The sequence below is a fragment of the Gymnoscopelus microlampas genome (assembly GCF_963454915.1).
Source record: "Gymnoscopelus microlampas genome assembly, chromosome: 9".
In the NCBI taxonomy this organism is placed as follows: Eukaryota; Metazoa; Chordata; class Actinopteri; order Myctophiformes; family Myctophidae; genus Gymnoscopelus; species Gymnoscopelus microlampas.
Genome location: NC_139946.1, coordinates 14,438,362 through 14,453,849, shown reverse-complemented (window position 1 = coordinate 14,453,849; position 15,488 = coordinate 14,438,362). Strand labels below are relative to the sequence as shown.

Below are 15,488 nucleotides of genomic sequence, written 5' to 3'. Positions count from 1 at the left end.
CACTGAACTGTTTGCAAATGCACACACGTTAATAGTGTTGCCAGGTTTTGAGAGAGAAACAAGCAACCAGCTCTATGAAAACAAGACCCCAGAAAGCGTAATGCATGCTTTAAACATAAATGCATTGGATATCTACAACGCATCGCGTTATGAGCTTGTAGATCTGCTATTTTCAAAATAAATCTTAATCAGGTGTCCCTGGCAATTGGCATACAATATTTATAACATAATAATAATAATAATAATAATAATAATAATAATAATAATAACAACATTTAGGAAACAAGCCCCAAATAAGCAACTACAATTTAGAAACAATCCAGAAAAAAAAACGCAACCCGCAACTACCAATTAATTACAAGCAATTTAACAGAAAAACAAGCCCAAAGTCACTTATAATAAGCCGACATGGCAACACTGACACACACGCATGACACACTCCTCCCAGGCAGGGAATCACTTCCGGTTGCAAATCGTACAACCGTACAACGCTTAATACCTCTATGGTACAACGGTGTCGAGCAATACCAGCTCACGGACATAATTTATTATGCATGCATGCTATGCTATATCTGTATTAAAAAAACGACAGAACACAATAAAGCTCGATAGCTTATTATTTCAATTGTGGTCCCTTGAGAGAGAGAGTTTTATTTGATTTCATTTGATTTCATTTGATTTCATTTGATTTCATTTGATTTCATTTGATTTCATTTGATTTCATTTGATTTTATTTCATTTTGTCAACTTTCAACACAACATAACTTCAACCCAGGTTCATGTAGGCTACACATAATAAAGTGTAATGAAACACTTATTTTCAACATGGTCCTGAAAAATAAATAAAATAGGTAGTTCAATAAATTACAGCAGAGCAGCACCACATGAACTCATGAAATACAAAACCCCCAAAAAAGCCCTGCAACATACGAACCCCCCCCCCCCCCACTAGTATTTCTTTTTGGAATGACCTGCCTCATGTGTGTCAGGCTGTCTCAATCGAGAGAGAGTAATTACAAGTAATTACTTTGGTACTGTAAGTATATTTTGAGGCCAACGCTTCTGTACTTATACTCAAGTAAAAATGTTTTAAGACATGCCTTCTACTTAGTTGTAACAGAGTTGTTTTTTTATTCCACCACTGATTGTTGGGAAGTTGCAAACTATGTCTCACTGGCATTGCAAGACTGATCACGTGGGATCACATAATCAGTCTGGCAATGCCAGGCTAGTTTCACACAACCCCAAAGGGACAAAGAGCTTGTGAGTTTGTCTCTCCAAGAAGTCCATAAACCAAACTCTCTCTCTCTCCACCCTGTGACTCTCATTACCACTGAAACTGAGCAGCCATGTCACACACAATCCACCTCTTTCAGTTCCACCTTTAATTCAATTTAAATGCGGTGAACATCAGCATTTTAATTTTGCTGTCATCCATACAAATGCATTTGCCCTCGGGCATGTTGGTTATCTAATAAAAAGTCCATTTGAAGTTTGGGGGTCAGAATCAAGACGTTAAAGGTACAGTAGGGTAAGTGATATGTTTTGGTCAAAACTAAAAGTGTGTTGTTAAAAGGTTAAAGCACTATATTCTGATAGCACTCATTGCTATGGTGAACTGTATGTTCAGTAAGATGGGTCTCTCCCTGCCTCTCCAGCTCTTTGATAAACAGAAAATACAATCAGGAGAGAGTACCCATTTATCAGCTTCAATTTTATATATGTTCCAGTTCCAATTTTGTCTGATCATTTCTTTGTACCATCAATTGCACTTGTTTATCCTGTATCCTGTATGAGTTCTCTCTCCTAATTGGATGAATAAAAGTGGTATGCCGAGCTGAAAATTAATTTTCTGTTTATTAAAGAGCTGGAGAGAGAGACAGGGAGACCCCTGTTATTGTCTGTTATTGAACAAACACTATAGCAATGAGTAGTCTACTATCAGAATATAGTTATTTAACATTTATTTTAACACTTTCCCTACCTCTTCAAGTGCTTAAAATGTTTAGGGGCTTCAGTCTTATGTCAGTACACAGAGAGTGTTTGCTCTTTGGCAAGTCATTGAATACAATGTACCATGTCGTTACTGTCAGGCAGAAACATCTCCATATTTTAACTTTTTGTGTGTTTTTTTGTAAATTAAAACCCTACTTGATCATTCTAAAGCGTCACACAAAAGCATCAAGAGTAGCAGATCTGCAAGCTCGAAATGCGGCGCAAACTAAGTGATGCGTTTTGAGCTTGTAGATCTGCTACTGTTGCTATTTTTCAATTTGAATCCTGAAAAGTAACAGTTTTGGACATATGAGGTTTCTACCCGACAGAGACAATATAACCTTTCATATGGATTACGCAGCTATCCGGTACGTAGCAACGTCTGAAAGCAGCCAGTAATACGCAGCAAGCACCATGCAGCATGCATTAACTACAAGCAGCCTGCACCAACTACAAGCACTACTACTACCCTCTACTGAACATTTGCATCACACACCCTGTGTGCAAGCACACTCACAAATATGTCACAGTTAATATCATTCAGGTGTACATGTTTATTTCAAGTGCATCATCACACAGTAACAAAATACATGATGTTTTACAGGAGGCATGAATGAGGAAATCTAGGAAATGGAATAACATCTTTTATGTTGTCAACCCCTAAGATGCATTGCAAGTATCGCTCGAATCCCATCCCGAATCCACCGTGAGGGACAGAGCCAAAGCGCCTCAGATCCAGATACCATTCATATGTGTCTTCTAGTCCAGCTTGTGCCAGCCTGGCCCGAAGCACATCTAGCCTCTCCTCTCTCAGGGAGCCCCCACAAAGCTCCCCTACGCCTGGAACCAGAAGGTCCACAGCAGCAGCTGTATGCTGGGGATGATCCTGGTTGTCTCTTGCATAAAAGGGCTTCAGGTCATACGGGTAATCAGTGACAAACAGCGGAATGTTGCCACAATGTTTCACCAGATACTGTTCATGTTCCATTTGAAGGTCACAGCCCCAATCTGTTTTGAAGGTAAATGTCTGAGAGCTTCGTTTCAGAACATCTATTGCCTCCGTGTAGGAAATCACATTGAATTTCCTGGTCAGCATAGCATCCACGTTTTGCCTGTGTCCGACAGCTACGTGCTTGTGAAATAAATGCACGTCCTCCGAACAGCGAGCCAAGACGTGTTCCGTGGCAGACTTGAACATGTCTTCCATGACCTTGGCGAGATCCTCCAAGGACTGTGTGAAGGAGAGCTCGGCCTCCACCATGTAGAACTCGGCCAGGTGGCGTCTGCTTTGGGAGTTCTCTGCGCGGAACGTCGGCCCAAATGTGTAGACTCCAGGAAAGGCCCCTGACATCACCTCCAAATGCAATTGTCCAGACACGGTCAGAAAAGCTGGGACGGAGAAGAAGTGGCCATCTCTCTCCTCTTCCTTCTCCATGATGTGGCCAGGGGGCTCAACTCGAAAAAGCTCTCCTGCCCCTTCACAGTCATTTGATGTGATCACTGGAGTGTGTATTTGCACAAAGCCATTTCCCTTGAAATAGGACTGGATGGCTGCAGTAGCTTCACTTCGTATTCTTAGCAAAGCACTGAAGACGTTTGTTCTACATCTCAGATGAGGAAACTGGCGAATATACTTGAGACCATGTCTTTCTTTGATTTTGAAGGGGAATTCCAGAGGGTTACATTCCCCCACCACTCGGATGTGATCTGCTTGAAGCTCGACCGACTGTTTTCTGCTTGGACTTTTGACGAGTCTGCCAGTGACATCAACGGCACACCCAAAGGTGAGCAGCTTGTCATTCAGCTCAGGACTGGCAACAACCTGTAAAGGCTGCAAGGTGCTCCCGTCATTCACATGAAAGAAGAGGTTTTCCTTTTGTGGTCGGACAGACCGAACCCAGCCCTGTATTTTGATGTGTGTTCCCGCTAGTTCTGTCCCTGAAAGTGCTTCGGTGACTCTGATCTTTCTCGGTGCCTTCTTACAGTAATGCCGAATAATACTAGACAATGACACGTTAGGTGCACGAACACGCATTTTAACTACACACTGAAACATTGTATGTGAAGCTGCTAGAAACTGACTCCTTGTTTGCCTTATAATACTACACAATATACTATACAATACTACACAATACTTCACGATTATACTCTTCTTTCTGTTTTCACATTGTAGCTCTCTTGCCAGTTGTGCAAGTCAGAACGACCTCCTGTTCAGGTCCAACACGATTGTTCCAGTCAGTGATGCCATTCATTCTCCCATTTCGGTCTGGTGTACGTTACGCCAAACCCAAATGTCTCAGACTATGATGGCAGACCCAAACGCACTCCATATTCGGACATAATGGTTGACCCGTAACTCCATACATGGTCATGGTTCACGTTGAGCTCATTATATGGGCACAGTTAGCTTGGGTCTGATGTCATGCTGACACGGTGAGAATGGCACACGCCATATTTGGGCGTAGCTGCAGTGACTATTTCACCACATGGCGCCAGACCCAAATGCGTCAGCTCGCGACGTCAGACTGAAAGGTGTTCCATATATGGGGCTCTTGGTTAGCCACACCCACTCTATATATAGTCCAGTGGAAGTGTTAGGAATGTTGAGTCTCGAGGTTCAGTAATGTCAAAGTGTCGAAGTTGGAAGTCCATCTGTGCCACAGCCTCACAGACTAACTTGCTTTACAAAACCACGAAAAGTTAGTAACATTTTAACTTGCTCTTTAATCATAGAAACAAGTGGGCTTATAACCAAAACGATCCATGTTCTTTGGGAGAAGTGGTGTTAGTGTTCCGTGGACAAATATTGTTAGTGGGAATGAAAACATAGTCGCACCACCGGAAGTGGAAGGCTGAAGGCAGACCAAAACCCCGGTTTCCCTGAGCATGGGTCCTCCGTACAGCTCCGCCCAGAGTCAAATGAACAAGTGAAAAACAGCAGAGGGTGCTGTTTTTCCTTTTTATTTGACGATAGGTTCCCAGATTGGTGCCATCCTGAATAGCCAGAAACCGGTTGTGGTGAAAAAGAAGCGCACCAGGGCTACCGAGAGCATAGCCATGGTTCACATGACGCTTGTATATGTATACAAGCGTCATGGTGCCATGTCCCCCAGGTTTATCGGTTTATTTATTTTTGTTACATTGCCAACTCTCACATGTACATAAACGTTCAGATTTCAAACATAAAGTGCTTACCACCGAGCCACGGATGTTACCTCGCAATGCGGACTACATTAAGTACCCGTATCTCCCGTATTGTTCAATAAAAAGCATTTTAATCCGATCGCCGGCCATTTTCTCCAAATTTTCTCCGATACTTTCAACCATGCGACACCTAATGGTTGGGAGGTGTATTGCACTCTGATACATTACCAAAAAAAAAAACCAAAAAAAGAAAATGGCCGGCGATGGGATTAAAATGCTGTTTATTGAACAATACGGGGGATACGGGTACTTAATGTGGTCCGCATCGCAAGATAACATCCGTGGCTCGGTGGTAAGCACTTTATATTTGAAATCTGAACGTTTATGTACATGTGAGAGTTGGCAATGTCAACAAATAGAACTCCCCGAAAACCCAGGGGGACATGGCACCATGACTGTCATGGTATGACAGTCATGCTTCAGGGCTACCGAGAGCAGGGACATGCAGAGAATGTTAGAGGGCCAGGGGCTGAAATTTCTAAAAGGGCACTTTTGGAAAATAGCCGCTCTCCAAGCTCCAACACGTCGCAGTGGCGTGCGCCTGCAATCCAAGGGAGGCTGAGGCTGGCTGATCTTTTGAGCTCAGGAGTTCTGAGCTGCAGTGGACTGCTCGGGGTGTCCGCACTGAGTTCGGTATCGATATGGAGCTCCTGGGGGAGCCCGGGACCACCAGGTCGTCTAAGGAGGGGTGAACCGGCCCAGGCCGGAAACGGAGCAGGTCAAAGCCCCCTTGCCGCTCAGCAGTGGGTTCGTTCCTGGGAATAGACACTGTAGTGCAGCCTGAGTAATACAGCGAGACCTAGTCTTTTATGTGAATAGACACTGTAGTGCAGCCTGAGCATTACAGCAAGACCCAGTCTTTTATGTGAATAGACCCTGTAGTGTGCAGCCTGAGCAATACTGGAAGACTTTTGTTTTGATTGATTGAAATTTTATAAGGCAAAAAATGTAAAACATCACAATTACACTTATAATACTTTTGTCTAAAAGGTCTGTCCAAAAAAGTCCTTGCGGACTTGTTTCCGTTGAGGTCCTTGGTATTCATTTCATAGACATATATAGTAGCAACCAAACTGTTCAAACGTCAACACAAAAATACAGAGAAAATAACACTATAGTATGTACAAAAAAAAGCAAAAAAACATGAAAAACAAAACATATGTACAAAAAAGCGGGGGGGGGGGGGGGGGGGGTCGTCTGTCTAACGGGAAACTGCCTGGTACTACCCCGGTCTTTTATGTGAATAGACACTGTAGTGCAGACTGAGCAATACTGTAAGACCCAGTCTTTTATGTGAATAGACACTGTGAATAGACACTGTAGTGCAGCCTGAGCAATACAGCGAAACCCTCTTTTTACGCTAGTTGTTTTCAAACTATTTTCTTTCTTTTTTCATTTATTTTTTTCAACCTGAGGCTTATGGTCAAATTTGACCCAGACAAGTGGACCCTTCCCTGGTCCATTTGGTTCCATCTATTTTGTACACGGTCAGAGTTACAGACCTGGCTGTACAGGGGTTTTTCAAAGAATTCTAGTGGAGTAACAATATTTGCCTCTGAGATGAAGTAGAAGTAAAAGCACTGAACATTGTAAGTACTCCAGTAAAGTACAAATACCTTAAGTTCAGTACTTGAGTAAATGTACTTAGCTACCACTGGTTATAGACTGCATTCCCGGTAGCCCCGTTTGGAACCTCAACCTCCACAATAGGGGTTCAGATTGGAGCTTCATTCCCGTGTGACTGTCAATGTCTGTCACACGCTCAGTAGTCCGCTGTAGTATCCTATTTCCAGTGGTGTAAAGTAACTAAGTACATTTACTCAAGTACTGTACTTAAGTACACTTTTGAGGAATATATTTTCAATACTTTTACTTCTACTTCACGACATCTCAGAGGCAGAAATTGTGCTTTTACTCTAGCATTTGAAAAAAGCAGATCTACAAGCCATTTGAAAATAGCAGCTCTACAAGCTCACAATGTGTCGCATTGTGACACATTTGCCAAAATAGGAGGCCAAAGCCTATCTTAAAAAATAAAAACAAATTGAGAAAATCGTCAGATACCTCAAAGTATACCAAAACTGGTCACATCCCCACATATTTGCACCCTGCTTCCTGCGTCATAGATCATCTAAATAGGGCCCTGTGTGTAATTCCTCCTTTGATGATATTGTTTATTTCAGATCCCCATTAGTCACTGACAGTGACTAGGTAACAGTGACTACTCTTCTGTGCAGAGGTGGGACCAAGTCCAAGTCGAGTCTCAAGTCTTTGCTCTCAAGTCCCGAGTCAAGTCCAAGTCAACACAGCCAAGTCCCAAGTCAAGTCCAAGTCCTCAGCTTTTTGTTTCGAGTCCCACACAAGTCCTTAGCATTTTGGTTCGAGTCCCACACAAGTCCTAACCTTTTGTTTCGAGTCCCAAACAAGTCTTAACGTTTTGTTTCGAGTCCCAAACAAGTCAAAATGTTAATTCAAGATATGTAAAGATTTACATACATCATGAGCATTTTTCACAATTTGCATTTGTTTTAAAACAAGGGTTCTTCCAGGCCAACAGAACGCAGATACTGTACTTTTAATTTCCTCCTTGAGGACAGGGTTTAAAAGGGCCCTTTTTAATGAATATAATGTCATTTTGTACAATCTGTATGGTAGAGTATGTTACAACAATATAACTTATACAATCAGGGTGGTTGTATTTTGTCTCCCTGCTCTTCTATTGAGACATTTAGATAATGTCAAAGGCCATGTCTCACCTAGACACAGGATCTGACACAAATTCAGTGTATCCTCTGATCAAGCAGGCAGGCTCTATTATCACAATGGTGAAATTTCAGCACTTGCACTGGAAACCGCGTTCAAATCCGGGTTAGAAGAGGAAATGTATATAGCGCTGAAGTGGTCAATGTATGTTTTGTATTAATAACCAAAATCTACAAAGTAATTGGTACCTAAAGTTTTCAAATAATTGTAGTGGCATAAAAGTAGGCTCATATCTGCCTCTCATATGTAGAAGTAGGTAGCTGATATATTGCACTTTTACCTTAGCGCTAGGTATACTCTTGGTTGCTTGTTTTGCAGAAAATGCACTTAAAACTTCTGGTGATTAGTAGTTTAGTTCCCTACCTATGTTGAATGCACTTACTGTAAGTCGCTTTGGATAAAGGCGTCTGCTAAATGACTGTAATGTAGAAGTAAAAGTACTGAAAATTACAAATACTTAAGTAAAGTACTTGAATAAATGTACTTAGTTACTTTCCACCACTGGTTATAGTTTGCACTTAGCACGCAGTAATGTTAATGTGAAGTATAGGTCTTGCCTTGCATACTGCTTTTCTCGTAATCTTTAAAACCGACAGCTATAACTGCTGGACTTGACATTTTATTCCACCTGGCTTCAGTTCCAGCAGCGACGGCAGGAGTGAAGCCGGTGTGTTGTTTGTTTGGTAACGTGCAACATGTGGGCCAGTGTTGCCAAGTATCGGGAGAGAAACAAGCGAACCGACTTCCAAAAACAAGCCAAAAACAAGCCAAATTTCGTCCAAAAGTTAGGGTAAATAAGCAGCTTTGGCAACACTACACTAGGTGTCACTGACGGCCGGGATTTCTGACTAATAACATTATAGTTGATGCACACTTTTTAAACATTTTTGGCTTGCTTAAGTGACTTGAAAGTGACTTGAAAAGACTTGAATTTTCAAGTCAAGAGGGCTCAAGTCAAGTCAAGTCTCAAGTCTTTAGCGTTCAAGTCAAGTCAAGTCTCAAGTCTTTGGCATTCAAGTCCCAAGCAAGTCCAAGTCTATTTTTGATTTGGTCAAGCAAGTCTAAAGTCATCAAAATCGGGACTTCAAGTCAAGTCGAGTCTCGAGTCCAAGTCCCCACCTCTGCTTCTGTGAGTCACAATTCACAAATGTTACCTTCTCTCTGTGGTGCAGATTGAAGTTTACATTGTCAGATCACACAATCTGTCTTTATACTTCCTCTGTCTCTCAGGCCTACATTGGGATTTAAATGTTGAAGCAGTTAAGACACTGACACGGCTTATCTTTTAGTGACATGAAGAGATGCAAGTGTGATTTAACCTCTTAAATTGATGTATAATGAGAGCATTGATTCATTTTTCAGCAGCTGACATTTTGTGGTCATTTTTGTAATCAATCAATCCTATAGCCACTCTATAAATGTGTTGTTAACAGTGGTGTGGCTTTCTTGACTTGAATATATATCACTGAAGCTTTGTCAAGACTTTTGTTATCCCATCTACAGTTTTCTCTACAGGTTTCCCTATAACGTTCGCTACAACCATCTTTGCAAATTCCGCTATGGTCCAAATCACTTTTGACAGGAAGGGGTTACTTCTTTCAGCTTGCATTCTTGATTGTTGTTGATGTTCTGTATTCAACTGTATCTCTGCTCGTATCAGAGCTGGTCCTCCATGTTCTTTTATCAGTCTTTCCATCTCTTTACGTCTCTCCTGTTCATTCACTTTAAGAATCCTTTGCTGCTCTTCCTGTATTGCTCTCTCTGCTTCTTGGAACATCTCAGTGGTGTAGTGGCTTCTTCCATTATCCTCCACCATCAACTTGATTTTCACCAGCAGCTCAGTGACCTGAGAGGGATCCTTGGTTTGGTTGTTGAAGACATGATAGCGACCGTCACATTTGCTGATTAATTCTTGTATTTATTTTTTAACTTTTTTTCAAAAAGTCGTCAGCTGGTGTACCTTGGAGCCGGTCACCCCCAGTGAAGAGCATCATGGTGTATTTGTTTGACATTTCACCAAATATCATCTGAATCTTTTCCACAGATTTCTGATCCTCTTCTGTATATATTCCCAGTCTGATCACAATCAGGAACACATGGGGACCAGGAGCAGCAAAACAAATACACTGTTTGATCTCATTAATTACTTTGTCTTCACTACATCTGGTGTCACAGAATCCAGGTGTGTCAACAACAAAGATGTTTCTACCATCCACTACACCTCTGACCTTCTGACAGTTCACTGTCAGAGATTCAAAGGCAAAATCAGATTGAAATGCTACCCCTGAACCTACCATTCATAATAATAATAATTTATTTTGGCAAGCTAGAAGACTAAGTCTTCTAGTTTACTAGGAAGACTAAGTCAAGGTCCAGTTGCAAATTGCAGACAGGTGCTCTTTTATGGTGGTTTTGAAGGAGGGTAGAGATTCGCACGTTTTGATGGCTGGTGGTAGGCCACATTTTGGTGCCATAATAGTATACAGTTGTTCCAGCAGGTGGCAGTATTTCAACACAGCAGTGGAACCGTTTTTAGGCTTATTTTCCCCTGGAAGTCAAATACTAGCGAATTCTTATTTTTCTCAGCAAGGAGTGAATTAAAACACTAATCTTCATCTTTATTACATAACTGATAAAGCCTAATAGGTGTAAAATAAATGTATGCTCATTGCTCACACAGTCCCAGGAATAATTCATAATTGAATTCATTATGATCATTTTAATATCGATTTATCAAGGACAAAATGTTATGTCTAATGTCTAATCTTATTGACGTTATCAGCAATAGATTAAAAAATAAATCTAGCATGAACTGAAACAGAAACCTAAGTTCATGCTAAAACTAAATTCTAGCATGAACTTAAACCGAAACGTAAGGATATTAGTTTCAATTTCCCAAAAACACAACCATCACACCCTGCCCTGAGGAGGGCCTGATGTGCTTTAAATAAGATACACCATGCAGTAACTGCACATGCAGCATTGTCCTCCTGGAGAAGTTATCTCCACACACACACACACACGCACGCAGCACGCACGCACGCAAACACACACACACACACACACACACACACACACACACACACACACACACACACACACACACACACACACACAGACTCTTTCTATTTCTCTGCCAATCATGTCAGGGGATTGGATGCGCATTTTCCAGGCAAAAGCAGCAAAGCTCAACCCAGGTGACTCTTGGCGTTTGGAGTTTGATGATGCTATTGTGCCGAACAAACCGAGTTTTGGCTGGAAACAATGTCAAAAGGGTGCATTTGCAAGGTCAGTAGCCTACTGTCTTAACTCTGTGAAGTGGTGGTGTAGGATATAGCCTGTAAAAATATATTCGAAAACTGATACACTGTAAATTGCATAGGTTTCATTAAAAGTTGAGTAGTGACAGGTTGTTCTTTGCTATTTTACTTGACTAGTAAGTTAACAACATATACACTCAGTTTACATTGGACGGACCACAATGGAAATAAGCTCTCCTTTTGTGTTTGATCCTTTTGGCCAATATGTACAGTTACAGTATAAATATATGATCATATAAATCTTTGTCAATAAAAACAAGGGTTCCCAAGCTTTTCAGGCCGCGACCCCCCCAAATAATCATATTTGAACAGGGGACCCCCCACCCTGACAAGTTCCGGGAACCCATCGTCAAAAAAGGGGGGAAAAACTGCGCCGAAAAAAACAGTGAGGCATTGTGAGCTTGTATATCAGTTTTTTCACAATGTTTGCCTTTTTTCTTATGTAATATTTGACAATTTCGCCAATTTGGCATTAGAGGTCTAAAAAGTAATTAAATTGTAACTTTTGAAATGTGCAGATACCCTGTATACACTTATACTGTATGTCGGTTTGTTTGCTGTTGAGTGAGAAAACCATGTTTATGCACATTAAGATCATCATCTGGAGACCCCCCAAAGTGATTTGGGGGTCCCGATCGACCCCAGTTTTGGAACCACTGAATGAAAACACCAATCAATAAAGAAACAACAAAAGCATTGATCCATCATCCCCTCTCTCTTTAAAGGTTCAGCTGTTCCAAGTGCAGGAGAAGCTGGCCGTCAGGCCGGGCCATGGTGGTGTTCCACATGCGCCTGACGGGCCACCAGGGGACCGCCAAGGTTTGACTGATTGATTGAATACTTTATTAGTCAGAAATGTAAACAGCACGTAGTACAGTAAGACATTAAAGCTCAAAGGATAACACAAAAATGTCCTGGGGACTTGTTTCCATTGTGGACCATGTATTCAATTAATCAACATAGCATACACAATTAACACAATAATACCTATCAACAACAAATGGTCTCCTGATAGATGTTTTGTCAGGCCAATTTTGAAAGAAACCAGTGTTTCGCATCCTTTAATGGATGGTGTCAGGGCATTCAGAGCAGAATGAGAACTTTCCCATGTTTGTTCTAAATGTGGGGGGTACCAGATCATGGTCGCTCCCTCTGGTGTTGTGGCTGTGGGTGTTGGAGAAGTAGTTTGACAGGTATGAGGGTATTGAGGGCACTGTCTCTTTGACTATCTTAAATTCCAACCCCAGTGATATTTGCTTAACCCTGTCTTCAAGGTGAGGTCTTTACGCCAAAACTGCAAACAGTGTAGCGAAGCCCCGATGGAGGAGGCCCGCTTCTCCTCCACCGAGATCAACATCCTCCTGGATCATCTGATGGAGAAGATTGGGGTCAAGTTTTACAATGAAATGCCGGCCAAAAAGGAGTACAAAAAAAAAAAAAGAGAGCTTGATGGCCCCCATGAAGCGTCCCACTGTGAGGCATGTAAGCAGGGTGTGTGTACGTGGCGGAAGAGGCGATTCTGAAGGTCATAAGATAAGCAGCCGTAGCTTTAAAGCTGGGTCACAAAATTGTTCCAATGTGTGGGACCCATGTGTGGCCCCTCATCTGCTAAATGCCTAAATTGTGCGCTAAATTGAACTAGGACTTTTGAACTAGGGCCTGATATCTTAGTGCTGATTTTCTTTTTATACCATTGAGCTAATAGAGCCTGCCTGCTTGATCAGGGGACAAATTGAATTTCGACCTTCAGATAAGAATTTGTGTCACACCAGAAACAGGATCAGGTCAAAGGTCATGTCTCACCTAGACACAGGATCTAAATGTCTCAATTCCTTCCTGAACTTCCTTCCTCCTTCTCAACATTATTACCTGCCGTGGTCAGCATAGATATAGAAACCTAGATACCTCCTTGACCTCTGCAGTTCATTGGAGCGACTGGTATCTCAATACAAGGCTCTTCCGCAGGGCTACTTGACTACTGGCCAATCACAGCGCGTTGACTACTGGCCAATCACAGCGTGTCTAACTGACTAGTTGCTGCGCGGCTGCCTCTTAAGAAAAGACCAACCCCACCTGCCTCTGATTGGCCTACCGAACGCCCCCCTTCTGTGACGCACACGGAGGTTTCCAGCTTGCCCTGCTGAAGCGGAAGGAAGTGGAAGCACGGCCGAGATACGCACGCCTCAGAGCCGAAGGAGGCGTCTACCTTTATATGTCTATGGTGGTCAGCACCTCATTAGGCTGCACCAACGCTCCTGATTTCGTGTATAGAGGGGCGGGTGTATAGAGGCGCAGAGAGATTGCGGCTGATCCCATTGGTTCACTGATCTGTCCGTCAACCCCCGCCCCGTTAACACAACATTACGAGCGACGCCCACTGCACTCTTGTTGGTTGGGGAAATGAACACTTCCTCATACCGGGTACACCGACGCGTTCATCCAGGCTTTTATTTTTTAGCAAAACTAAACAATAAAAGTCTGGAGATCGAGGCTAGCACCTCATCAACACTGGTGTGCGCTCCCTTCCTTGTTTGCCTGACATAGTGCCACTTTAAGAATTAACACAGTATTCCACTCAGAGTTTAGCTGCAATCCGTGTGTGTATAATTTTAATGATTATAATAATCATAATTTGGTGAATGACACCTAAACACACTCAAAACCTCCATGACAAATAACTGAATAGAAAACCACTGAAAAACTGTTCGCTGATAAAGGCCCAAGATCACAATATTTGCTCCCCTTAATGATTTTCTACCTGTTACGCTACCTTTACATTTGTGATTAACAGTATCTTTTCAATGTTATTACTTATGTTCTACACTGTACTGCATTATCTTGCACTTTATAAGCCTGCTTACTATTTCTATTTTTCCTTATTATTATACTTCTTTTTCATAAGAAAGCTGAAGTATTTGTTTGAATTATTGAGGCCATCTAGTTTAATGCTGTACAATATCATAAGAAGTCGAAAGATATTATGTGCATGAGCTGACTTGCTGTTATTCAATTTCCTATTCACTGTCTTATGTGCATAGTAATGTGACACTTTCTTCTGCCTTTAAACAAAGCAATTTAAAAAATAAATATGAATATGAAATAAACACCAACTAAAACAAATAGACAACACTTAACTACAATTGCATCATACCTGTATGTCAGTTATAGAGTTAAAGATCTCAATCAAATATGATCTTTCATGGCCTTCTGATGTAATTTGCTGACATTGCATTGAGTCATTGCTCGCAGAATACAGTGGCATACATACATACAGTACAGACTGCCTCATCATCATTTCACAAGCTCTCAAATAATGAGTCATGTTGCTTGTTTTGTCAGCTGTGCATCTGACAACAAAACAACTCGACCCATCTCATACACTCACTGGTCGTAAACTGAAACTGAAACTTAAGTTAGAGGGGCTTCTAGAGAGTGTTGGCAAGTCTGCTTGTTCTAAGCGACTTTGAGTTTTCCTGTAAAGTTGCTTGTAAATATTGGTATGTGGGTTGTTGTTGTTCTTTTGTTGGGGGGGGGCTTGTTTCTGAAGTGCAGTTGCTTATTTAGGCTTCCTTTCTAATGTTGCTCCAGATGGTTTTCAAACATTTTCATGGCAAGGACGCCCTAAATTAATATGTATTTGTCTGCGGACCCTCATCCGAAAATATGTTTGTCCGGGACCCCCATGGATACAAGATCTGTGTAGTTAAAATCCAATATATTTTCCAATATATATATATTTTTTAAATAGCAGGTGTGACACGTTGTGAGCTTGTAGATTGGCTATTTTAAATAGCTGATGTATATGGTTAAAGTGGTTCAACTGATTTTGATGCTATATTAAACCATTTCTTCCTGGGGACCCCCCTATGTGTGATCATGCAGCCTTCTTTAGGGCTTGTTTTCGTAGACCTGTCTGCTTTTTAAATATTATTACCACCTATTCTGCTGCATTGTCTGAAGGAAGCCAAACAAAAGTTTTACTTTTATGTACCTGTACACAAGATGTACTGTAACAATAAAGCACAACCTTGAACCTTGTTTCTCTTGCAAAATCTGGCAACACTCCTTCTAGAGAAGCTTAAGTTTCATTTCCTCCATAACAGAAGCAGGTTGATATAAAAGGCTTCTGTATAAACAAGGCTCCAGTACTCTGCATTCATCAGTTGAAGGGATTCTTCAGTCTCTCAGTCAGACATCAACGATGGC

General features: G+C 41.6%; 1 protein-coding gene and 1 long non-coding RNA gene across 2 annotated transcripts; one reads left to right on the top strand and one right to left on the bottom strand.

Annotated features, from left to right (window-relative positions):
* Window positions 1-2,593: 2,593 nt before the first annotated feature.
* LOC311052548 (asparaginyl-tRNA synthetase-like) lies at window positions 2,594-3,567 on the bottom strand (the record flags this gene model as incomplete). The annotated part of the gene is made up of 1 exon (XM_084067549.1): window positions 2,594-3,567. The coding sequence occupies exon 1, from the start codon at window positions 3,428-3,430 to the stop codon at window positions 2,594-2,596; it is 837 nt and encodes a 278-aa protein (XP_083923675.1). The 5' UTR covers window positions 3,431-3,567.
* A 7,576-nt stretch (window positions 3,568-11,143) lies between these two features.
* Window positions 11,144-12,610, top strand: LOC311052352. Its single transcript, XR_014601505.1, has 3 exons — window positions 11,144-11,250; window positions 12,008-12,101; window positions 12,557-12,610. It is a non-coding gene; the product is annotated as an uncharacterized lncRNA (long non-coding RNA).
* Window positions 12,611-15,488: the final 2,878 nt, after the last annotated feature.